This window comes from Coniosporium apollinis (genome assembly GCF_000281105.1).
Source record: "Coniosporium apollinis CBS 100218 chromosome Unknown supercont1.29, whole genome shotgun sequence".
NCBI classification, from domain to species: Eukaryota; Fungi; Ascomycota; class Dothideomycetes; genus Coniosporium; species Coniosporium apollinis.
Window position 1 is genome coordinate 405,885 of NW_006913291.1, and position 23,215 is coordinate 429,099.

At 52.8% G+C, this 23,215-nt stretch overlaps 7 protein-coding genes across 7 annotated transcripts; 5 read left to right on the forward strand and 2 right to left on the reverse strand.

Moving 5' to 3' along the window:
- Positions 1-19: 19 nt before the first annotated feature.
- W97_06038 (uncharacterized protein) lies at positions 20-1,801 on the reverse strand (the record flags this gene model as incomplete). Its single annotated transcript, XM_007783917.1, has 5 exons — positions 20-249; positions 346-1,252; positions 1,313-1,444; positions 1,526-1,709; positions 1,758-1,801. 5 exons carry the CDS (start codon positions 1,799-1,801, stop codon positions 20-22), a joined length of 1,497 nt encoding a protein of 498 aa, XP_007782107.1.
- A 1,249-nt stretch (positions 1,802-3,050) lies between these two features.
- W97_06039 (uncharacterized protein) lies at positions 3,051-6,245 on the reverse strand (the record flags this gene model as incomplete). Its single annotated transcript, XM_007783918.1, has 2 exons — positions 3,051-5,847; positions 5,896-6,245. 2 exons carry the CDS (start codon positions 6,243-6,245, stop codon positions 3,051-3,053), a joined length of 3,147 nt encoding a protein of 1,048 aa, XP_007782108.1.
- An 871-nt stretch (positions 6,246-7,116) lies between these two features.
- W97_06040 (uncharacterized protein) lies at positions 7,117-8,822 on the forward strand (the record flags this gene model as incomplete). The annotated part of the gene is made up of 5 exons (XM_007783919.1): positions 7,117-7,276; positions 7,444-7,718; positions 7,782-7,930; positions 7,986-8,229; positions 8,313-8,822. 5 exons carry the CDS (start codon positions 7,117-7,119, stop codon positions 8,820-8,822), a joined length of 1,338 nt encoding a protein of 445 aa, XP_007782109.1.
- Positions 8,823-9,313: 491 nt separating this feature from the next.
- Positions 9,314-10,413, forward strand: W97_06041 (uncharacterized protein; the record flags this gene model as incomplete). The annotated part of the gene is made up of 2 exons (XM_007783920.1): positions 9,314-9,434; positions 9,488-10,413. 2 exons carry the CDS (start codon positions 9,314-9,316, stop codon positions 10,411-10,413), a joined length of 1,047 nt encoding a protein of 348 aa, XP_007782110.1.
- A 603-nt stretch (positions 10,414-11,016) lies between these two features.
- Positions 11,017-13,549, forward strand: W97_06042 (CAMK/CAMKL protein kinase; the record flags this gene model as incomplete). Its single annotated transcript, XM_007783921.1, has 4 exons — positions 11,017-11,199; positions 11,254-11,395; positions 11,460-12,368; positions 12,423-13,549. The coding sequence occupies 4 exons, from the start codon at positions 11,017-11,019 to the stop codon at positions 13,547-13,549; spliced, it is 2,361 nt and encodes a 786-aa protein (XP_007782111.1).
- Positions 13,550-14,295: 746 nt separating this feature from the next.
- Positions 14,296-15,965, forward strand: W97_06043 (uncharacterized protein; the record flags this gene model as incomplete). The annotated part of the gene is made up of 3 exons (XM_007783922.1): positions 14,296-14,504; positions 14,570-14,832; positions 14,887-15,965. 3 exons carry the CDS (start codon positions 14,296-14,298, stop codon positions 15,963-15,965), a joined length of 1,551 nt encoding a protein of 516 aa, XP_007782112.1.
- A 1,026-nt stretch (positions 15,966-16,991) lies between these two features.
- Positions 16,992-18,898, forward strand: W97_06044 (uncharacterized protein; the record flags this gene model as incomplete). Its single annotated transcript, XM_007783923.1, has 4 exons — positions 16,992-17,058; positions 17,118-17,721; positions 17,780-18,605; positions 18,680-18,898. The coding sequence occupies 4 exons, from the start codon at positions 16,992-16,994 to the stop codon at positions 18,896-18,898; spliced, it is 1,716 nt and encodes a 571-aa protein (XP_007782113.1).
- Between the last annotated feature and the right edge of the window lie 4,317 nt (positions 18,899-23,215).

Here is a 23,215-nt window from a genome sequence, read left to right on the forward strand (position 1 = left end):
CAAAGCCGCCCACCAATCCTCATCCCCTATCAAACGTCCCAAACTGCACACACTCCACACCCAACGTCTCCGCATCCACCAGCACCAGCACACCCGTCTCTCTGAACTTTGGCACAGCGATGATCCTTACGAGCTGGCCGGCTGGACCGTCGATGACTCTGGTTTCGAACCGCGGCTGATTGCCCACAAAGTAGACGTGCGGGCAGTCCTTGATGAGGAGGGGATCTTGCATCTGGAAGGGGTAGCACCCTAGCAATACCATCAGTACCGTACTTCGTGTTTTCCCACACCGCACTGTCTTCGTGGGGATGCAATGCCTTTGGATGCACCGTAAGGAAAACTCACACAGCGTATCCGGCGCCGTCGGCGCGTTACACCTCCACCTTAGCAAATGCTCCATCATATCCAGCCTATCCTCACCCGCAACATACTTAAACACGTCATCAATCGGCTGCCCGCCCGTACCCAAGAACCTCCACCCATCAACATCCCCCTCCCACGGATTCGTCACGCTGTCGAACCAGCTCGGCCCCGCCCCCTCCTCCGTCGGCCTATTCGCGTACTCGCGGCTGTGGGGGAAGAGCGCGTGATGCAGTGGCTGCTGCGGCAATGCGACGTTCGCGGGATCCGACGTCCCAGGGAGAAGCGTGATGGGGATGGAGGGGAGGAGGGCGGCAAGGAAGTCGTCGAGGTGTTCGGTCGGGGTCGGGTTGTAAGTCGAGGCGTCGTAGCCGTATTTCTTGCCGCCTTTCTTCGTCGCCAGCTCGTCGCGGGTGGGGATCGGGGAGGCGTGAGCGAGAGAATTGCCCGCGATTACGAGGCGGGAGATTTGGGCTGCGTCGCTGCGGCCTGGGCTGCTCGAGACTTCGCCGAGGAGGTACTCGGTCAGTAGGTCTAGGTTGAGGTTGTCGGCTGCGTCGCCACTGATCTCGAGGCCGCTGACTATGGCTACTTTGCCGGACTCGGGGCGTTGCTTTTTGACGGATTTTCCTGTTAAGGCGAGGGCTTCGTCGTCCCGTTCCCATCGCTCGGGCTGCCGCGGCAGGTCCACTATCCGGGAGTCTATGACTTCGAAAGCTCCGTCTGCGTTCTCAGTCCCCATTGCTGCGATGATACACCCCGTTACCAGCATCTGGCTCTGCAGATGTTGCCCCGTGAGCCTCAGTCGACCCGACTCGTCTTCCAGCATCGTCTCGTCTTTGCCGCCGGGGCTGATGTATTTCTCGCGGTCTGGGGGTGCCGATATCCAGTGCTTTGCTTGACGTTAGCCATTGACCTAACACCTCAGCTTGACAATGCGAGATATGTATACCTCCTTTGACAAGTCGTCCAAGATGTTGGGCTTCAGCGGCATCTCCATATACACCGTCCCCACCACCCAGCACAGCTCGCCCTGCCGCACATCTAGCGCCCGATCCACACGCCGCGCTGTCTCTCCTGCTATCTTGAGGCATCACAATGGTCAGCCATGCCATACTATGCCGTGCCCTGTAATCCTTATGTTTCAGATGCACGGATTGCACACCTCAAAGCCCTCCCATGCCTCCTCCGCTATCTGCTCTACAGCCGGCTTGACTCTCGCTAGCCGCGCAAAGTACATGTCCGCAAACTGCTGGGTGTAGTGGCGGTCCTCGCCTTTGGGCAGGATGAAGGTAGAAAGCGGGTTGTAGGACGAGGGGACGCGGTCGAGGATGGGGAAGGCATTGTCGCTGGTTGGATTAGCTGGGTGTGTTGGACCCGATCGAGGGAACTCTTACGAAGGCCTTTGCAGCAAGCTGTCTGCGGTCTCGGCGACGGCCATTTCTGCGGAGATGGAGTAATTGTGGTGATGCAGCGTGGGAGTTGAGGCGCGTCGACGCGAAGCCACTTTACGCGACTTCAGCCTTCTGCATTCCCCGAAGCATTCCTCGAACTAGAGCACGTGGCAGAGTCACAAAGAGCAGCACGCAGATGGCGCAAGCGGCAGTGAGGGTTGAAGAATGTACGGTGATATCACAGATGGTTGCTGTTCGCAGAACATGCTCAATCCGAGTCGATCTTTAATACACTCTGCATGGCTCAGGTTGGGATTGACCAGTATCTACACTCCTGCCCACTCCTGCCCCCTAGCTTTCGTCATCGACGACAGCATGGCACCCTTGCTCAGACTACACATCTTGCTATGCAGTCTACTGTTACTTCTGCTCTGCTTCTCAATAGTTCCGGCTAGGGTCATCCTGCCCTCCGAAGATCTGATCAAGATGGAAGACGAGTCGCCTACATGGAACTACCGAGGTACGACGAACCGTAGCCACGTCACTGGTCATGTCTGAGAGTTCGAGATAAGCATGCTAAATGCCACAGGGTTACCGAGAGAAGACGCACAGGAGGAAGCGTTGGTGATAAGGGAAGATCAATCCAAGCCCACGCCCAGACAAGACGAACGGTCGCAACATGAGTCGGCGGAACCAATGGTGGAGCATGTTTCTGTTCTATTTGAGCTCGGCCTCCTCTGACGAAACATGCCCACATGCATGATGTACTCTAGCCACAGAAGTTTTACCGAATCTAAATGCGAGTATTTATCTTATAGAAGGAATGCTACTTGCCGTAGAACGTGATCCGTGGTTACCCAGTAGACGCCGTATGTTCTCATCACTCTAGTCCGCCAGGAAGCTCCTCTTTCGCAGGCAGGTCTGAAAGTGAGAGATAGACACGCCCACAAGCCGCATGGCCCCATCCGCTGCGAGCAGCAGAGGTTCCTTGCGAACCGCGGACGGCGTCCGTTTATCTTGCGCTTGTACGTGTCGATCACGCACGTGACTTGTGATCTGCCAGCAGTGGGAGAATGCTGGAGACGTTTTGTTCTGTTCTTGCCGCGCGTGGGTTGTAGGTAGTGGAAGAAGTGGACAGGTGAGATACACAAGAGGATCGGAAGAAAATTGCGCCGTGTATTGATACCGCTATGCTACAAAACAGAACTTCAGAGGACAAGACTACACATGATGCTTGAGCGGAATATACACATACAGTACAGGGTATACAAGCTGCCGCTCTTACCTAGACCTTCCTCAAGCCGGAGACTCGACACTCTCGACGTTTTCCTGAATCTCTTGCACCTTCTCGGCCATGCCCAAATCCTGGATTCTCCATCCATCCTGCGCCTTGACCCAATCCTTCTTCTCGCCAAGAATAGCAAGGTTGCTACCCTTGAACCCTTGCACCAGGTAGCGATCGGCGACACTCCTCACCTCGTCCGCCGTAACATCAAGCAGCTGCTCCCTCCTCCTCTGCTGCATTTCCTCGTCCACACCCGACAAGAACTTCGTCATGCCCTCCTGGCTCACGCTCTCCGGCGCATCAAGGCTCTGGAACACACTCAGCTTCGCCTCCTCAAGGTCGCGCTCCGTCCACACGCGATCTCGCGCCCAGGCGCCAGCCTCGCTGACAATCTTCATCGTGTTCTGCGGGTTCGGATCACGGTAGCTGTAGAAACCGAAAAGACCGCCGAGACCTTGTGCGTATGCGCCACCGCCGTATGCGCCGCCCTTTTCACGAATCTCGTGGTGGAGGTGATTGTGCGTTAGGAGCTGCGCTAGGATCTGTAACGGGGCGCCGGAGGCATCGACGTAAGGTACGGTTGGGATGGCTAGGGCGGAGTAGTACACCTGGTAGGGGAGAGGGAAGAAGGATTTGGCGTTACGTGGATATGCCGTCTGCGATCCGCTGGCGGATGGAGAGATGGTATTGGAAGGGAGACGGGAGAGGAACTGCTGCAAGGCGATTTCGTTGTCATCCGAGCTCTCGCGTCCACAGGTCAGTGCGACGCGCATGGATTTGCTGTTTGAGATGGCGAATGATTGAATGGCTTTCAGCTTGCTGATGACGTCGCTGAAGGATTCATCAGCGGGTCGTGATGCAAGGCCTGCAGTAAGCTTGACTTGTGTGAGCCCGGCGGTCTGCTCCCGAAGCCTACCAGCTGGACTCAGTCCGGCCTCGGCGAAGCGGCGAGCATAGGCATGACCAGATCCCGCAATTACGTTAACGGCGTCACTGGCGGCGCCTTGTAATAACTGCCTGATCTGCTTCTCGGCCTTGGGGCTGTCGAAGTCGGTTTCCATGATGAGCGTATGCAGCAGCTCGTACATTGCGGGAAGGTTGCGATCCAAGGCGTAGCCGGAGAAAGCAAACCCTTCCTCATACTTGTCCAGAGTGAGTGGTGAGCTCGTCGAGTGGTAGCCTATAGAGATACCGCCAGTCTTAAGCTTGATGAGCTCCTCTAGCCGTTCCATCGTCTTGTCCTTGGTGCCAAGACGCATGATTGAATCGCTGAACAGAGGAACCAGCTCACGCAGTTCATCAGGCAGTCCGTCCAAAGTATTGACAGCACGGAAGTAGGTCAAGCCGTTGGTAGGAGCTTCCCGCCATTGCACCTTAATATCACCTAGCGTTGACTGTCTTGTCTCTTTCCGCTCCTTCTGGCGTACGATGTCTTTGACGTGTACCGTTGGGAGACAACTAAGATCCTGGTTTCGCGCCTTTTCCTGGACCTCAAGTAGTTCCAGCTCCCGCTTCTCCAAGTACTCGTGCGCCTCTTCTTCGCTGGGAAAATTCTTCGTCGTCTCCAGAATCTTCGATGCTAGCCTGTCCTTCTCTTCGGCCGCCAGCTCCTGTGAAAACGTCTGTGACGGCTCCATGGTAAAGGTTAAAGTGTTGTCGTTGAGCAGGTATTTGTCCAGCAGACTCTCGAGATAGTCTCCCTTTGCATATCTTGCTTTGAATGCGGATACCGTCTCCTGCCATGCCAGAGCGTCGAATGGATCAACGCCGTTGAACCAGCCTGGTTTCAAGCGCTGCATCAAGCCCATTCCAAAACTTGCTGTCTTGTGTTTTAGAGCGAGCTCAAGCTGATGAAGGATGCCATTAACCTTGATCTCATCGAACCCTTTCTCGCGCACTTCGGTCAGAGTATTGAAGATGGCCTCCTTCACCCTAGAAACATCTTCCTGCTTGACCCCATTCAGGCCAACCGAGAAAACTCCCGTCTTCCCTGATGCATCGAATCCAGTATTTGGGCTCCAGTCAGGTCCAAGGCCAACTTCGATCAAAGCGCGATATAGGGGAGATCCGTAACCGTCCAGAAGAAGCGACGAGAGAATGCCCAAGGAGAAGCTCTCGAGAACGTTCGAGGTATCGCCCATCAGCCAGGTAGTTGAGGTTTTGTGTTGCATATCCGGTGGCACCAAGGGGTCCGTGGGCCCTTTTAGCGTTACCTCTTGAGGCCCATTTGAGAGATCTATCGGTGACTTGATGTCTGAATCTACTGAGATCTTCTGGAAAGTCTCAAGCTGTGCGCCAATCTCTTTCAAATGGTCGCCTAGAGGCATGTTACCGTAGGTAAAGATCTTCGCATTGCTCGGATGATAATGCTCTGAATGGAACTTCTGCAGCTGCTCATGGGTGAGGTCGGTGATCTTCTGCGGATCCCCGCCAGAATTGTGGATAGCTGGAAATAGGTGGTCTTGAAATCTAATGTAGTATAGATAGCTAGCATCCGACATCTGGCCCTTCATCTCGTTGTAGACAACCCCCTTGAAGACCAACCGGCTGCCTGCCGCGTCTTGCGATTGTTCAGACTTTGACGCCAGAGGGTTCTCCGGACCTATGCGCCATCCCTCCTGGGTGAAGTCCTCTGCCTTCAGCAGGGGCCGTAAAGTGGCATCGAGGTATACGGACATTAAGTTCTTGAAGTCTTGGGGATTTGTAGTAGCGAAAGGGTAGGTGGTGTGGTCAGAGGATGTAAAGGCGTTCATAAAGTTTGAGAGCGAGCGAGGAAGCATCTTGAAGAAGGGATCGCGAACCGGGTATCTGTACTACTGTTAGTGTCTACACCTGACTCTAGGCGAATGCACCCACTTCTCACTGCCACATAGAGTGGTGTGTTCCAAGATATGAGGTACTCCAGTGTCATCTGGCGGGTTAGTCTTGAAACCGATGGAGAAGACATTGTTAGAGTCATCCCGCGCGACGTGGAGATAGTCAGCACCGGTCTTGTCATGCTGGAGGTGTAGCGCAGTAAGCTCAAGCTCTGGCACTTGCTTGACACGCTTCAACGTGAAGCCATGTACCTGCTCCCCAGGCTTCGGGTACGAGCTTGGATCCGTTATCGATGCATAACCTCGGCGCTGATTGCGAGGCGCGCGGTGTGGTAAACATGGAGCAAGAGTCCGCGACTTCCATAACGATGCTCGAGAAGGGCGAAGCATGGCAGATTAGTCCCGAGTGGTGGGGAGGCAAGGAAGCAGCAAGAGGCGCTGAGAAAGGATGATGCACATGTAATCGGGGCTGCCGGGGCTGTCGAGACGCAGGCTTGCTAACTTTGGCCCAGAAGGGAAACGCGGTACCAACCAAATCCCTGTCGGACATCCTGGCTGACTGGCTGTTGTCCCTCTTGACTTGGGAGTACCTAGGTATCCGTCTGATGTCAAGCAGTCGGACTATCTACCTTGCATTCTAGGTAATCGGCCTGCCGAAGATCTGAATTAACTACAAGTGGCAGCAGTGGGCGTGCAGTCAAGGTGCTCGAGGATTGCAGCCCAGGCCGAAGTCCGGGACGGCGTCTTGTAACCGAAGCCAATTCTTCACCTAAGCAGCAAAGACCTAAGACCTTCAAGAGTCCGCTCCCCTCCCCAAACCGCAGTCACCGTGCTCACGAGACGCCATTATCCATTATCACCGCCATCACCACCCGCGCCTATTGATCGAGTGCTTCAAATCGTATCGACTGCATCGACACACTGGGTTTCGCCAATTTAGCTGGACAGAGCCAGCGTCAAACTGTCAAACTCCGCCTGTCGACCGAACTACACACGAGGAACACCACACTCGAGCGCCACTACGCACCGATCTCCGCTTTGGTGCAGCTCAGTCAACTGAGTTTGTGCACAAAGCGATATCTTGGGAAGCTTCGACTCACTGCGGCAGTCACGTCCTGACCTGTAGCACTGGCACCTGCATCTTCGCTATATGGCGGCTGTCGCACACCAGCACCCAGCAACATCCGCCAACTCTCGACCAAGTCCTGTTCATGTAACGCCAAACAACCGCAGCTCTCCTGTCTCCGTTAGTTCCTCCACCATGTCTGCTCCGCCACCGCCGACGCCGGCGGGGCCACCACCGAAGAAGGGAAAGGGGAAGAAGAGCACAGACCCAACCGATGCCTCGAAGCAGATTGCCGCAAAGATAGCACAGTTGGAGCTGGATGCAGCGGGGGAGAAAGACCAGGAAGCGGAAGTTGGTGCGTAGATCTTGTGTCATCTCGGTTGCCAGAAGAGTCGCTCGCGAATAGAGGGAGAGCATAGCTCATCAAGAGCTGGACACACATGGGCGCATGGGGTTCACGGCAGGAACGATCTGTTGTTTTAATTAACTGCAATTGTTGGCTAACTTGATGCATCCGCGCAGACCGCGAAGTCAAGAAAGCGAATCGCGAGCTTTCCCATATGCTCTCCACCATGGACCCGTCTCTCTCACGCCTCGAGGCTGTGCAGAAGAAGTATACCGAACTTCTTGCCGAGATGAAGCGCACCGAGCGCGAGCACAACAAGGCGAAGAAACGCGCCGATCAGCTGCAGAAAGAGAAGGACAAGGGCATTACAGATCTAAACAAAGCCACCCAAGCAAAAGATAAGCTAGAGAAGATTGCGCGGGACTTCACCAAAGAGAACAAGAAACTCAAGGTTAGCAGCAAAGCGAGAACGGCATTTGGCGCATTGCATTGGCTAACGTCAGTATACCTCCAGGAGGAGAATGGCACACTGAAGGATATCGATACGAGAAAGAGGCGGGAGCTCGAAGAGCGGCTTGAGAGAATGGTCTTGGATGTGGAAGACGTGATCAGGTCTAGGGAGGACCCCAAGCCCCAGACGGTGAACGTGGAACAAGACGAATTGTGAGCTCGCATCTAGAGCATCACGCAAGACCACAATTCAATCTAACATTTCCAGGTTCCGACAAAAGTTCAAGTCATTCGTCGATCAATACGAACTGCGGGAACTGCAGTTTCACTCCCTCCTGCGTACGAAGGACCTCGAAATCCAGTATCAGATGGCGAGATTCGAGGAACAGCGGAAAGCGCAAGAACTGGAATCATCGAGATCGAACCAGCTAACACGTCAAGTCTCAACCTTCTCGCAGACAGAGACGGAGCTGCGGAGCCAACTCAACATCTATGTCGAGAAATTCAAACAGGTATGTTTGCCACTAATGGAGCAACTGCAACACCCTGTATGCAACTTTGTGTCGCGCTGGTCAAGGCTGAGACTGATGTGCAGCAGGTGGAAGACACTCTCAACAACTCCAACGATCTGTTCCTGACCTTTCGGAAGGAGATGGAAGAGATGTCGAAGAAGACGAAGCGGCTGGAGAAGGAGAACCAAACCCTGACCAGGAAGCAAGACGCAACGAATCGCAACATCCTGGAAATGGCCGAAGAGCGCACCAGGACGCAAAAAGAGATGGCTGATCTGCGCAAGAAGAACGAGAACCTGGAAAAGCTCTGCCGAGGGATGCAGGCTCAAGGCCGTGGTCAAGTGCCCACCACCGATCTTGATGCCGACGATGAGGGCACGGAGAGCGAGTACGAGTACGACGATGAGGATGAGGATGGTAGCGGCGAAGGAGAGTACGATGAGGATACAGAAGAAGAGGCTATCGAGGTTCGCCCTCGTCCTTTCGGTCCTGTCCCTCCGCCGCCTCCACCACCGTCAGCTATGCCCAATGGCAAGGTCAACGGCCCAGCAAACAGGCAGGCAAACGGACAGGTGAATGGGATCAAGCACTAGAGACAGTATATGCCACTCTTTGGAAGCGAATCGCTTGGACTGTATCTGGTACTGCCACCAACTCTGTCCCGCTTCGCCTAGAGCACAGAAACGAGCCCTTCTCTATGCTGTTTGGAGCTGACTGTACTTCAATCACTACATGAGCCAGTCGTTGAAAACATCTCAAGATCCAAGCAGTTCCGCAGTGCCCTAAGAACTTTGAGACATGCCTCGGCTTCAAGCTCCAGTTGCCGAAGCTGAACCGCCCCGCTACTGGACCCTGTGAGATCGCCGGCAGTTCAAGCTGCCGGCGATCAACCCATATCAATCGTCCCTTTCCAGCTCCAGATGTGTCTCCAATCTCACCGTTCTCTGCTTTGCACCTGTCCTTTAGGCCATTGCTCGTCACCCTCGAAACCTATGCTAGCGCATCCACCTTGAACATCGTCGACCCTCTCCGTCCTTCAATCTAGGTACCCAGTAAACGAGTCAGCCCACACGGTCCTGCCACCATGGCGACTCCCACGCTGTACACTCCCCTCTGCTCCCTTCTTAACATCACCTATCCGATCATCCTCGCCGGCATGGCCCGCACTTCTGGCGGGCCCCTCGCAGCCGCTGTCTCAAACGCAGGTACACACGCGCTTACTCGACTTATTCATACGAAGTATACTGACACCCCCAAGGCGGGCTAGGCGTAATCGGCGGGCTAGGCTACACGCCCGCACAACTCCAATCCATCATCGACGAGCTGAAATCGAATCTCAGTGACCCCTCGCTGCCATTTGGCGTCGATCTCGCACTTCCCCAGGTCGGCGGCTCCGCGCGCAAGACGAACCACGACTACACGCACGGCCAGCTGGACGACCTGGTCTCCGTCATCATCAAAGAAAAGGCCAAGCTGTTCGTCTCCGCCGTCGGCGTCCCCCCACAACGCGTCATCGAGCGGCTGCACACTGCAGGCATCGTGGTCATGAACATGGTCGGCGCGCCCAAACACGCCATCAAGGCACTAGACGCCGGCGTCGACATCGTGTGCGCCCAGGGTGGTGAGGGCGGCGGCCACACGGGCGAGATCGCCAACTCGATTCTCATTCCCGCGGTCGTGGATGTGGCGAGGCGGTACAAGAGTCCCTTGACGGGGGAGCCGGCGATGGTGGTTGCAGCGGGGGGGATCTATAACGGGCGAGGCCTCGCAAGCAGTCTGATGCAGGGTGCGCAGGGAGTTTGGGTCGGCACGAGGTTCGTGGCAAGTACGGAGGCGGGGTGCTCGAAGCTGCACAAGGAGGCGGTTGTGAGTGCGGACTTTTCGGATACGTTAAGGACGCTTGTGGTTAGCGGACGGCCGTTGAGGGTTAGGATGAATGAGTATATCAAGGGTTGGGAGGATAGGCCGGAGGAGATTAAGAGGCTAACGGAGCAGGGCGTAGTGCCGCTGGCGCAAGATATGGATGAGGGGAAGGATGTGGATATTCCATTCTTGATGGGTCAGGTTGCAGGTGTCATCGATGAGGTTAAGCCTGCGAAAGAGATAGTGGAAGAGATGGTGAGAGAAGCGGTAGATATGCTGAGGCTCGGGCAGTCGTATCTTAAGCAAGGAAGCAAGCTGTAAAGCAGACTGATAGATACGTGTAAAATTCGAACATTCTGCAATTGGCTCTCAAGTCTAGTGCCTAGTCTTACCAATTCCAAGCACCTTACTATGCCGCAAGATATGCCAGTCTCTTTTCCCAAGGCAGATAATATCACTTTCCAATCTGCGGCGGCGCGTCCCAGCTCCGACGCCAACGCGGCACCTCAGACAACACGGCGCGGCTGCGCGACAAGGTTCCTCACGCCAACCAATTAATCGTGCAGCGAAATGAGAAATAGCAGAATATCACCCGTCCCGAAGGATCAGCCTGCGACGACCATCCTAATCAATGAATATCATAGCTCCTCCAGTTACACCACCAGTCCCTGTATCACCTCTTCGCCGCAGTTGTAGCTGCTCCGCACCGATCAACACCCAGCCCGCCACTCCACCTGGGTATCTCTAGGCTTCTCATATGCGGCGGGATTCGAACTCTAGGACGCAGCAGCTGTGCGATTCATGCTTCCGACAGCCAGAAGTCAGGTTGGAGTTCAGGCTCAGCGGGCAAAGGTGCGTAATTCGAGAGTCTCGCAGATTGTATGCGCGCTGACCGGATCGTCCAACAGCTTACGAGTTCGTACAATGAGCTCCTACAGTAAGCAATCGGTGTCCTCCCTACTGCGCGCCCGGCTTACAAGCTCTTACAGGGAGTTCTCCTCGACGGATCTTCGAACCGTGGGCAGCTATACACTCGGGCGCCTCATAGGAAAAGGATCCTTCGGCAAAGTCTACCTCGCGACTCATAAGCTTACCAATGGCTCTAAAGTGCGCAGTCACAGCTCAAGAATGCGGATAGCAAAGCGCTAACGCTGCGCGCAGGTGGTGCTCAAATCGGCGAAGAAGGATGACTCGAATCTAGCGCGAGAGATACACCACCACCGTCAATTTACCCACCCGCATATTGCCAGACTATACGAGGTCATTGTTACGGAATCACTCGTCTGGCTGGTCTTAGAGTATTGTCCAGGCAAGCCGACCCACTGCGACTGCTACGCGCATACCGTCTGACTCGACGCAAACCACAGGTGACGAGCTTTACCACTACCTCTCAACTCACGGTCCCCTCGAACCCGCGAAGGTCCAACGAATCTTTACACAGCTGGTCGGCGCAGTTGCCTACGTCCATAGCAGATCATGCGTGCATCGAGACCTAAAGCTGGAAAATATCCTGCTAGACAAGCACGAGAACGTCAAGTTGGTGGACTTTGGCTTCACGCGGGAATATGAGGGTAAAGCGAGCTATCTACAGACATGGTGCGGCACGGTATGTTATAGTGCGCCGGAGATGCTTAAAGGCGACAAGTACGCAGGTGAAAAGGTGGATGTTTGGAGCTTGGGTATAATACTTTACGCTCTGCTGTGCGGAGAACTACCCTTTGACGAGGATGACGAAAACGACACGAAGACTAAGATATTAAAAGACGAGCCGAACTATCCGGAGCATCTACCACCAGCTGCGAAAGAGCTCATTTTAGCGTTACTTTCGAAGCGACCTCTCTTGCGACCCTCGCTTGCCGACATCCTTATGAATCCATGGCTTGCCGAGCATGCGCCTCAACAACAAGCTATCCTCAAGCTGCAGCAACCGGCTCCCTTCACAACTGAGTTGGAGAAGGAAACTTTACAGCGCATGCGCAGCGCCGGTGTGAATATCGATCAAGTGATTGAAAATGTCCTGGCACAGCGTTGCGATGCATTGGCGGGTTGGTGGACATTGCTTATGGAGAAAGAGGAACGCAAAGCGATTAAGAGAGAACGGAAGCGCAAAGAGCGGGAGGCTGAATCCAAGGCCGTGCGGCGGCTCAGCGCAGCCAGTATGAGGCTTGAGAGGATGGCACCGACTATCAGAGAGACGGACGAGGAGGGTCAGCCAGTGGTTCAGCTCGGCAATCCTCCGAAAGCCCGGGGCAGAAACATGCAGCGAACAGCTACCGGTATGGAATTAATGGTTCAGAGTAAGAATCTACCTCTGCTGACTATCAAAGCAGCACCGTCGGATCTTCCGAGTTTGGTGGAGATTAGGAATACGCCAGAACCTGGAGAGAAGCCGGTTACTCCTCCAGATAAGATTTCGAATCGCTCAGCGAGTTCATCCCGCCACCGACCTCCAGTGCCTCCCAAAGAGAACGGCAAATCGCGGAGCAGCATGCTTCAAGTCCCAGATCCGTTATCACTCACTGGCCACGGGCCAAAGCGACGTTCAAAATACCAGCAACCGTTCTTTCATCAGTTCGCCCAGCTCAAGCACTGGTTCAAAGAATCAGCGAAACGCGCCAAATCTCCCAACTCAAGAGCTAGCAGCGATACCTCACCCAAACTACTCCAGCGTACCAAATCACCAGAAAACACTGAACCAATATCACCCCCTAAAACTGCTAGCAACAATCGATCAAATTCGCACACGCGACCCGACGCAGTCAGGCGGACGTCGTACACCCAAAGGCCTGAGCTCTCAACACTGCATAACATCAGCACCAATCACAGACGTCCTTCTCACTCACCTTCGCCACTCACGCCACGTTCTTCCTACCGCCGCAGCTCCGCCGGTCTTGGCGGCCGAAAGTCCACATCCTCGTCCGTCTCTTCTGTCCGCTCGCTACACCACCATCACCACTCACATTCGAAGGCCTCATCAACCTCTTCAGCCTCCCTGGCGGCCTCGCCCGCCGTGTCCACCACCGGCAAGGTAGGAAGAAGTCCGCACACCTCCGTCAAAATTCTTCCCGGAACTCCAACAACATCCACCTTCCCCTCCAACATCCGCGTCGTGCGAGGACCTATGAACGAGTCGAGCGCTGCATTCGGAGCGCCACTGCCGCCACCTTCCCCCGGCCTTGTATTCGCCAAGCGGAAACGGAGTCCCTTCAAAGGCCCCATGCTGGGCATGACCTCCCACGGCCTGGGCACTCACGGCGGTGTGGGCGGCGGCCACCGTGTGAAAAGCGAGGGAGGCAGCAGGAGCACGAGTGTGCAGGGACGGAGAAGCGGGGAGATCATTGAAGAGGAGGATGAGGATGAGGTTGAAGAGGTGGATGCCTTCTCGCCGGTCGGCGCTGGCGGAGAGGTTGTGTATATGGAAGAATTGGAAGAGGGACCAACGCCTGGCTCGCGGTGAGCTTTGGGGCGCGGAGCAGTCCTGGATGGAGTAGGGCATTTGGATGGCATTGGCGTCTTGGTGGACTTTACTTCTTTGAGCGTCTTCTTCATTGTGCTCTGCTTGGAAACGATCTCAGGTCTCTTTACGAGGCTGCTTGTGTCGATGTTCTTCTTTCTGAGTCACGGTCGTCGGATGCCGCTGCTATCGACGTGTTTCTTCTTGATTCGGTTCATTCGGCCGCGCTTGGACCCAGTTGTAGATCAGGTTTTGATTGCTGGAACGCACTCAGATGGCCACGGAGGATAGTCATTCGAACGCTTGGGTTTTTCCTATCAGTAGCTTACTCTTCTGAATTTGTTTCAATTGATACATCGAATCTCTATACTGTATAAAGCAAACCATGACAAGCTAGTAGAGCCTCGCTTAGTATTCTATTCATATAGAGAGGTATTTCTACTGGAATGCTCTAAAGTACCTGAATCCCAGTCATGTAGCATACGCTAGCACTCTAATATGAAAAGGTTGCATAGAAACGGGATTCCCCCCGGCGGCTAAAACCCCGCATGCAACCTCGGCAAACAAAAGCGGGATCTTGAAGCTATCCCCAGGTCCCCACAATATAAGGCTGTTTCCATGCTCACTAAGTTGGAAGCTTCCTTAAAGTTAGCAGTCCACTCGAGCTTTCATCTCTCTACGCTGCTCTATAAAACTCTCCGGCACAGTTTGTCCAGTTTCGGTGTGATCTGCGCTGGTCTCACTTCGCAATGTCGACTGCACCAGATATACAGAAGGCTGGAGTCATTCACGATCACGATATCGTAGGCGACACGCGTCGTTACAGTCGTGAAGAAGTCATGCATATGGGCGAACTTACCGAGGCGGAATTGGCGTTAGAGAAGAAATTAAGGCGCAAAATCGATGCTCGTATCATGCCTACTGTGGTACTTGTTTATCTGATGAATTACATCGATCGGTATTGCAGCGCGCCCGCAGCCTTTTTCGTTATTGATCCTGTTGACTGACATTCTTCGGGGACAGAAACAACTACCCCGCTGCTCGACTACAAGGATTAGAAGAGGATTTGAACTTACGAGGCTCACAATATCAAGTTGGTCTTTCCATCCTCTTCGTCTCATACATTCTCGCACAACTTCCTTCCAATCTCTTGCTCAATTATATGGGCCGACCATCATGGTACCTTGGTTTCTTCACCATTGCTTGGGGACTTGTAAGCGCCATGACATGCCTCGTCAAAAATTACGCTGGTATTGTTACTTGTCGATTCGTGCTTGGGCTTGTTGGTATGCTTCCAATTCCGTAATGCTTGTTGTCGCAGAACACTGAAACTGCCGCAGAAGCGCCATTCTTCCCCGGTGTCCTTTTCTATCTGAGCAAATGGTACACAAAGAAGGAGCTAAACCTGCGAATGGCACTCTTCTACTCCGGTTCGTTGATCTCTGGCGCCTTCGGTAATCTCATCGCCGGCGGCATCCTCAGCGGTCTGGCTGGCAAACGTGGATTGACAGCATGGCAATGGCTCTACATCATCGAAGGCGCAATTACCGTAGCTATCGGTATCGGCGTCATTTTCATTCTCCCCGACTTCCCGGACACCTGGGATGGGCTATCCCCCGAAATGAAACGCCTCGCCAACCGACGTCTAGCCATTGAAGCCGCCGAAGCCGATGTTGACGAAAAGGGTGGGAAATCTCAATGGGTCGGCTGCAAAATGGCCTTCGCAGATCCCAAAACCTACCTGCTCGCCATAGCATACATGTCCGTAGTAGGGGCTTCGGGCTTTCAGAACTTCTTCCCCACTTTGACCGGAACGCTTGGCTTCAACCGCACGATCTCGCTCCTCCTAGTCGCCCCGCCCTACCTCTTCATGGTGTTCTACTCCTACTTCCACAGTTGGCTCTCTGACCGCGTCGGTAACCGCTTCTGGTTCTTTGTGTACCCGATCCCGATCACCATTGTCGGCTTCGTCGTCTTCATGACCACCGACGGCTTCGGCCCCCGCTACTTCTCCCTCTTCCTCATGAACTTCATCTTCGCCCAGGTCAGCACCTGCTATGCCTGGATCGGCAACGCGCTTCCTCGTCCGCCCGCCAAACGCGCCGCCGCATATGCCATCATCAACAGCGTCGGAAACTCCGCGTCGATCTGGACACCCTTTACGTACAGCAGAAGCTCGGCACCTCAGTACCGGCCTGCGCTCGGCGTGGCCACCGGTCTGCAGATCTTGGGTTTCGTTTCCGCGCTCATTGTGCGTTTCATCCTCCAAAGGCAGAATGCGGAATTGGAAAGACTGGAGCGCGAAGAGTCGGAGGTAGGCGGCAAGAATCTTGAGAAATTGAAGAAGACGGCTGAGGCGGAGGGGTTGGACATAACGCAAGCAAGAATGTTGCAGAAGGGGTATCGGTACATGATCTGATGGGCGGGCTTCAACATGGGTCAGGGCCAGCTTGCCAACACAGAGTAGAGATAACTTGCGTGACCGTTTCCTGTTCTGTTATCCTGTCCTTGTCTTAATTTTCTTCTTACCTGTAACGCATGTCAAGGTATCTTCGAAGGCATTAAGTGCCACGATGCAGGGGCGCTGAGGTTCTGGAACTTGATTCATTGGCTAGTATACAAGACACTGCACGAGGATAGGAAGGTCTGCAAGCCCGACGAGAAGAAAACCCTTAGTGTAGGAGCATGTGACCTCAGAACAACAGAAGATCCGAAAGCCGGGGAACACTAAGACCAAACCGTGCCAAAGCTCAAGCACGCTAAGTATACCAAGCACGCTATTCACCCAAGCATGCCGGGTACGCGGGGTAATGAACGTACTTAGAGCGTGCTTAGAGCTATACGCGTATAGTTTAGCACGCTTAGAGCTAGATCTAATGCATCAGGTCTAGCCGCATATAGCTTAGATCCAGTCGATCTGCGCAACTGAATGCCAATAGCAAACCTTATCGTGTGCGGGGGAGATGTGGGGCACGCCCCGGACCGTAGCACAACCCTGTCGCCCACATGTTGCGGGTATGCCCCTCGATGCAACTTGCATAATCAAATGGTATCCAGGGACGGGCTCAAAATGGACTTATTTAGGAGTCCTCGCAGCCATTGCCAGTCTTCCTCGGTCTGCAACTGCGGGTATTCGCAGCACATTTCTCAAATCTTGGCAATTTCATCAATCGTCATTCTGGACATTCAGGATGCTCTCAACTCTGACCACTAGCTTGGGAAGCCTTGCGCTGTTGGCGGCGCTCTTGCCTGCCGCTAATGGCCAAACTCTCACAGCTGAGACGATTCGGGCCTCAGGGAATAACAGCCTATTCACCCGATGGAGGCCGACTAGCCATTTCATTGCTCCCGCTGGCTGGCTGAACGTATGCTGCTTCAGTGCCAGCTCCGGCATTCTTGGCTCTGAGCCCCACACTTACTCTGCTGTCAGGACCCATGCGGTGCCATGTACGATCCGACGCGAGATACGTACCATTTACTCTATCAGTGGCATCCTAATCACGTCAACTGGGGTAAGATTCGCGCTTACACCACAACCATTAGCCGCGCGCCGTACTGATCCGGTGTTAAGGCAACATCTCCTGGGGTCATGCTACGTCGAAGGACCTAATTACGTGGTACGATGTCGGCAATGAACCAGCGTGGCAGAATGACAATGCTCAAGCGATTGGCACTGGGCCTGTGGGCACCTATGATGGCCTTGGCATCTTCAGCGGCACTGCGCAACCTGTTAACATCCAAGGCATGGAAGACGGGACCCTTCTTGCCTTCTATACTTCGGTCTCATATCTGCCAACCAACTGGCGGATCCCGTACTACCCTGGCACCGAAACTCAGAGCTTGGCCTATTCAACAGACGGAGGGTTGAACTGGCAGAAGTACGATGGCAACCCGATTATACGGACGCCGCCACCAGGCTGGAACCTCACGGGCTGGCGTGACCCGTTCTTCTTGCCCTGGCCAGAGATGGATGCCCTGCTCGGTCAGACGTCGCCTCATTACTATGCGGTGTTCGGATCTGGGATCAAGGGTGTCGGTCCAAGGATTCCATTCTACAGCGCTCCGGCGTCAGATCTCACTCAGTGGACGTTCCTGGGCGCATTGTGGGAGCCAGCAGCAAACACAAGCCTTGGCTCTGTCCTCGAGACTGGACTGTATGGCTTCAACTTTGAAGTGTAAGTGGTTTGTCTTCGTTTTGTACAGCTCCACAACGGAGTCGGCTGACGTTCGAAGGTCTGGGTTCTTCTCTTTGTACGATGCCATGGGCGAGATTCATTACTTCGTCGAGATGGGCGCCGAGGGTGGCAACAGCAGTGTCCGCGCAATCGATCGCTGGGCCCTCTGGAATGAAGGGACTGTGAGCCGCCGCGAGAATGGCTCTGTGGCCTTCAACCCTGTGTCAGGAGGCGCCGCCGACTGGGGCAACTTGTATGCGCTTACCAGCTTCAACGACACCAAGAATAACCGCCGCGTGGAATGGGGTTGGGCGCCTGAGGATATGGGCGACTTCGCACTCACCCAGCAAGGCTTCCAAGGATGCATGGCCCTTCCTCGTGAACGTTTCGTCCATGTTACCAAGGGCGTCCAAGATGTGAATGGCGAATTGACTCAGCCAGGCAACTTCCGTGTGACCAGGCAGGCAGACGGCACTTACACCTCATACACCCTAGGCGTAATGCCTCTTAATGAAGTGGTTAGGGCCATAACGGAGAGAGCCCGAAAAGTCAAGGTTAACCATCGGAGAGGTCGTTGTGACAGACCCAGGAAATTGAGGTCGAGTAGCAGCAACCATTTCAAGCTGTACGCCGAACTCACCGACGTTACCGGTCCCGCTGGCTTCCAAGTCGGCGTTTCTCCAGATGGCTCAGAGTATACCAACATTTACTTCAATCCGTCAAACCACACCATCAACGTCGACCGCATGCATTCGTCGTTGATCAATCAGTTCGCCAACTTCACCAACGTGGGATACTTCCACCCATATACCATTGCTGGCAAGACGGAGCCGCTGAAGATGACTGTCTTCCTTGATGGATCGCTGCTCGAGATCTATGTCAACGTAAGGACACCCTGTTCCCACGTCCTATTATCATCCCCTTTCATGTTCCCTTGGAAAGTGCTAACGTACCATAGGATCGCTTTTCCCTGACAACCCGCATCTACCCGTCCCGGGCCGATAGCACCGGTTTCGGCCTCTACGTCGCGCGGGGTGCGAGCACGGAAGTGAAGCACCTGGAAGCGTATGACGGGCTATTGAATGTTTGGCCGGACAGGCCCTTGAATTCAAGCTCACCGCTTGTGTTTGACACGCCGGAGGAGACGAACAACTACACTTGGTGGCCTGGCTACTGAGCCCGGGATGATTGCAGCGTTGTAGTGTTGTTGTAACGGATCACGGGATGCTTGCGGTGGAGCTCTTCAATGCGCTTTGACCGGAAACCCTTCCTTATATGCAAGAATCACAAATGGAAGAGATGATATGTCGGAAAAGGTGAATGATTATATTTTGAAAACTCCGGCAGCAAATGATGTCCAAAAACCCTCCAGCCATAAACCGCCAAACCCGATGCCAGGGTCCGAATTCCCTCAAGCCGATGTTCGTAGAACTCAAGGCTGAGTCGCCAGATAGAGTCGCCAGTCGTCAGATGGACTCGCTAGATTTGAGTAGAGATAAACCCCAGAATGAACCCATGAGAGACCCCAAGATGAATTTTGAAACCCGCTAACCCAGGAAAGACATAAGAAAAGACCCGAGAATGAACCCAAGATGAATTCCGAAGACCGCCAAACTCAACGCCAACCTCAATCCCAAGAGCAGCTCGACTCGAGATCCTGTCTTTAATCACTGGGTGAACAGGGAGCTAGAGGCTGAGCTCCTCAAATGCCAGAATCAAGCTCCTAGCAAAGGCGCACACGCGGAACGAGACGCGACGCGGGTATATCAGATCATCCCATGTCTCCCATCCTAGTACAACGTTTGGTACCTTTCTAGGCTTCCGGTAAAGGAGGCTAAGCATCCTATTAATGCGCTCTAGCTAAAGCTCCGATGGCCCTAGGATGTAGAGAGCGAGGTTATTCGTAGGTGAGAGTAGGTCGGAAGGAAGGCGCCCGTAATAGACCCAGCTAGGAATGACTCTAAGAAAGCTCCCTGGCTTGAGGGTAGTAAGGGCAATCACGGCCCGCCTTGTCCCTATTAAGTACGTCCGGGTGCGTGAAAAGTGTCGTCCCATCCAATGTTCAGCCTCCGCTTCTTGAGGTTCCTAGGAACCCGCGGAAATCACCGCTGCGAACAGGATCTGTGAGGTGATAACAGCGGCACCCGTCCAGAAATCACCGCCACGGACAGGCTGCGTCAGGTGATGGCAGCGGCACCCATCCAGGAATCACCGCCGCGAATAAGCTTCGTAAGGTAAAGGGATTAGTATCCGTCCACGCGACACCACCGTGAACGGTCTGCGTAAGGTGATGGCAGCGGCACCCATCCGGAAATCACCGCCGCGAATAGGCTGCATAAGGTGATAGTAGCGGCTCCCGTCTAGGAGTCACCGCTATAAACAAGCTTCGTGAGGTTCGAAGGTCTACTAGGCTATTGATAGCTTATACTAGTACCTAGCCTAGAGGACACCTCTATTTAGATAGAGGTTAGACTAGACTAGGTCTAGCGTGGCGTGTACCTAATAATACTAGTATTCTAGAAAAGTGAAGAGGTTCAAGAGGGAGCGGATCACGTGCCACGACCCGAAGTACTGAAGTTGGAGATATGCGTCATCTCTCACATCTCCTCCTTTACACGCGCTTGTAAGCTTTAAACCCGTATATCTCGTAGTTTTCTTTTTCGCTACACGAAAAGAGATTGCTTAAAAGACTACAAGTATATTTTATCTCATCTCATGCTTTATCTATATACAGTATTATCGAATCGTTGAGCGAGAAGAGATTGCCTTAGAATATAGCCAACCTGTATAGAGCAGAATGAGTCACCGGAGTTCTAAATCCTAGGACTTGCAAGATTTGCTTCTATAGTTTCTCTAAGCTTAATATATCCCTCTACATCGTATCCAAACCTTAGAATGAATAGACTATATACCTACTCACCACACTTCACGAATGCGACTTTCTTAGTATGGTCCCCAGCCGCATCCATTTCGGACGGCACACTAATAATACTAATAATAATAAGCTCGCTCAGTCTATTCTAGGCCCGGGATAGCTATAGTTGGAGCGGATTAATAGTAGACTCGTCCGGTTACAGTAGGAATCCCGATTAACGGATTTCCTCCTTAGATAGAAAGTATAGGTAGATCCGCGGTACCCACGCTGGGCGTCGCTTTATATTATAGCCTTTACTTCGAAGCGGGTGTTAGCACTCAAACTACTTTATCTATAAGAGTTCTTTTCGCTTAGTGAAAAAGGAAATCCTCGATGAGGCGATTAATAGGGTGGGGGGAAGAAGGGAGAGGGGTGGTAGTTAGCTCGATGGTAGCCGCCCGCTAGATTTGTTTCTAGCTATAAGAAGACTTTGCTTTTGGGGTTTGTAAGTATGGAGGTTTCCTAGGCTGGACTTTAATTTGGAATGAGAGGGCTTTTAGATGAGCGTGTTTCCGGGCGGAGAGTGCTTCTGGAATGGATATGCTTCTAGGAGGAGTTTATTTTTCGAAGGTGGATGCTCCTAGGATAATGCTTTTCGGATAGGATTACTCTACTATGCCGTTGAGATTTCTAGAGCAGAGGTACCGGGAAGTACGCTTAATAAGTGAAGCAGGTTATCAGATAGTTCAGATGCGTCAAGATCGGTTGTTTAACAGCTTTTATTAAGTCCGCGAACTGGCGCTCATCTATATATGCAGAACTAGAGGTTAGGGTAGAGTATCTAGCTCTACGGTAGGGCTCGCTACTAAGCCCAGACGGCACACCCACCCGTAGAGCCTAAAAGCTTGGTTAAACTTCACGCTTAAGTGGTATGAGAATGTTGTTAACGACAATACGACTGGTAAGCTACAAAGATATCCTAGAAGCTAGATCTGCACACTAATATATAATAATAGTAAGCACCTCTAGAAAGCTATACTCAAGCGGCATCAGCTAGACTAAAGGGGACACTAGCGTCTAAGCTATCTACAAGCTATCTATAAGCAACATTAACATAATAGCTATAAACGCATGAGCTCTACTAGCTTCACCTACTCTATCTTATCGATATTCTTATCCAACCCGTGCTTTCCGCGGATCTAGTACTACTCTAATTCGAACTAGTATCCTACTTAAAGCTCGCGTGGTAGTATAATAATAATAGGGCGCACTTTATTAGTAGCTATCTCGTCCTGGACTCTCTGAATATATAGTACTCGGCTGCTCACGTACTATTAGCAGGTAGTGTTCTCATGCTCGGCCTCGCTTTACAAGTACCCGGCTCTAGAGTATTTTGCTAATATGCTAAGATAGGTGACAGATGAATTTCATATAGAGGCGACTTTACCGAGCTTATTCTTACCTATAAAGAGCTTACTAACTACCTATTATACTACTACGGGGAGCTTATTGCTTACTACCTATTAATATTTACTAATTGTCCCTTTAAGGGCGAAGTAAGGTGGCTCAAGTAATGGCGCTAGTGGACTCGCCTATAGGGGGTGTTCTAGTGCCCGATCTTATTAGCGTAGAGACACATTTATTAAAGGAGCCGGCTCCGGCTCTAGTGCAGCACCTAGCGAGTCGAATAATAGCGTGGAAACGTCTATCTAATAAGGTGAAGGTGGGTCTAGGGAGACGCTAGAAGCGGACCGCTAGCGTTATAGTAGTGCTGGAGAGCTCGATGCTGTAAGGTCGAGAATGCCGCGGACCCGCTTTAGCGGTCTCTCACTAGCCTCTCGATTGGTGCTTGCCGTGCGTTTTTCCACCCGCTTATTAAGGCGGCGCTGCGCCTTTGCCTCAGCCTCTTCAAGCCGCTTCTCCAACTTGCAGATGTCTTTTTGCGCCTCTTTGCAATCTACTATTATATTTATGAGCCGCTATCGAGTCCTGCAATACTCGTCCTTTATATCGTCTAACTCTTTATTCAACTTAGTGAGACGGGTAATCTCTTCTCTTACCTTTTTGTTCTCCTCTTTTACATTATTCTATGACTCCTCCAACGCGGTGAGACGCTTAATTTCTTCTCGTGTCTTTCTATTCTCCTCTATAAGATTGTCGACCGGACCTGTTAGGGCTATCAACCCCTTAATATGCAACGATCTAAGGGGTTTATATTTCCTGCTAAGTTCTACTTAACTATTCACTATATTAGTGTAGCGCTTATAAGGTAGCGGGTTACAATTCTGCTCTATAGACGCCTCGATAGTTACGGCTATATAGTTAAGAAGATTCTTTAGCTAGTTATTAATAGGATCCGGCTCGTTTTTAAGAGGAGCTAGGGGTTTCCTACACTTAGTTAGCAGTAAGCTAGTCTAAGGTGGTCTTAAGCGCACAGAGTAGTAGGCTCGAAGCCCCCTTAACTAGAGGTAGATCTACTACTATGAGGTTAGGTTTCTGACAGCTAAGGTGGGTTAGCTATATTACTCGCCTTAGGTTTCTACTTCTTTATTAGTATAGCTCGCAGGGATGGTTAAGTCTTAGGGCGAAGTCGTGCAGGTAGGGTAGATATAGGAGGCGATATAGGAGGTATAGATAATA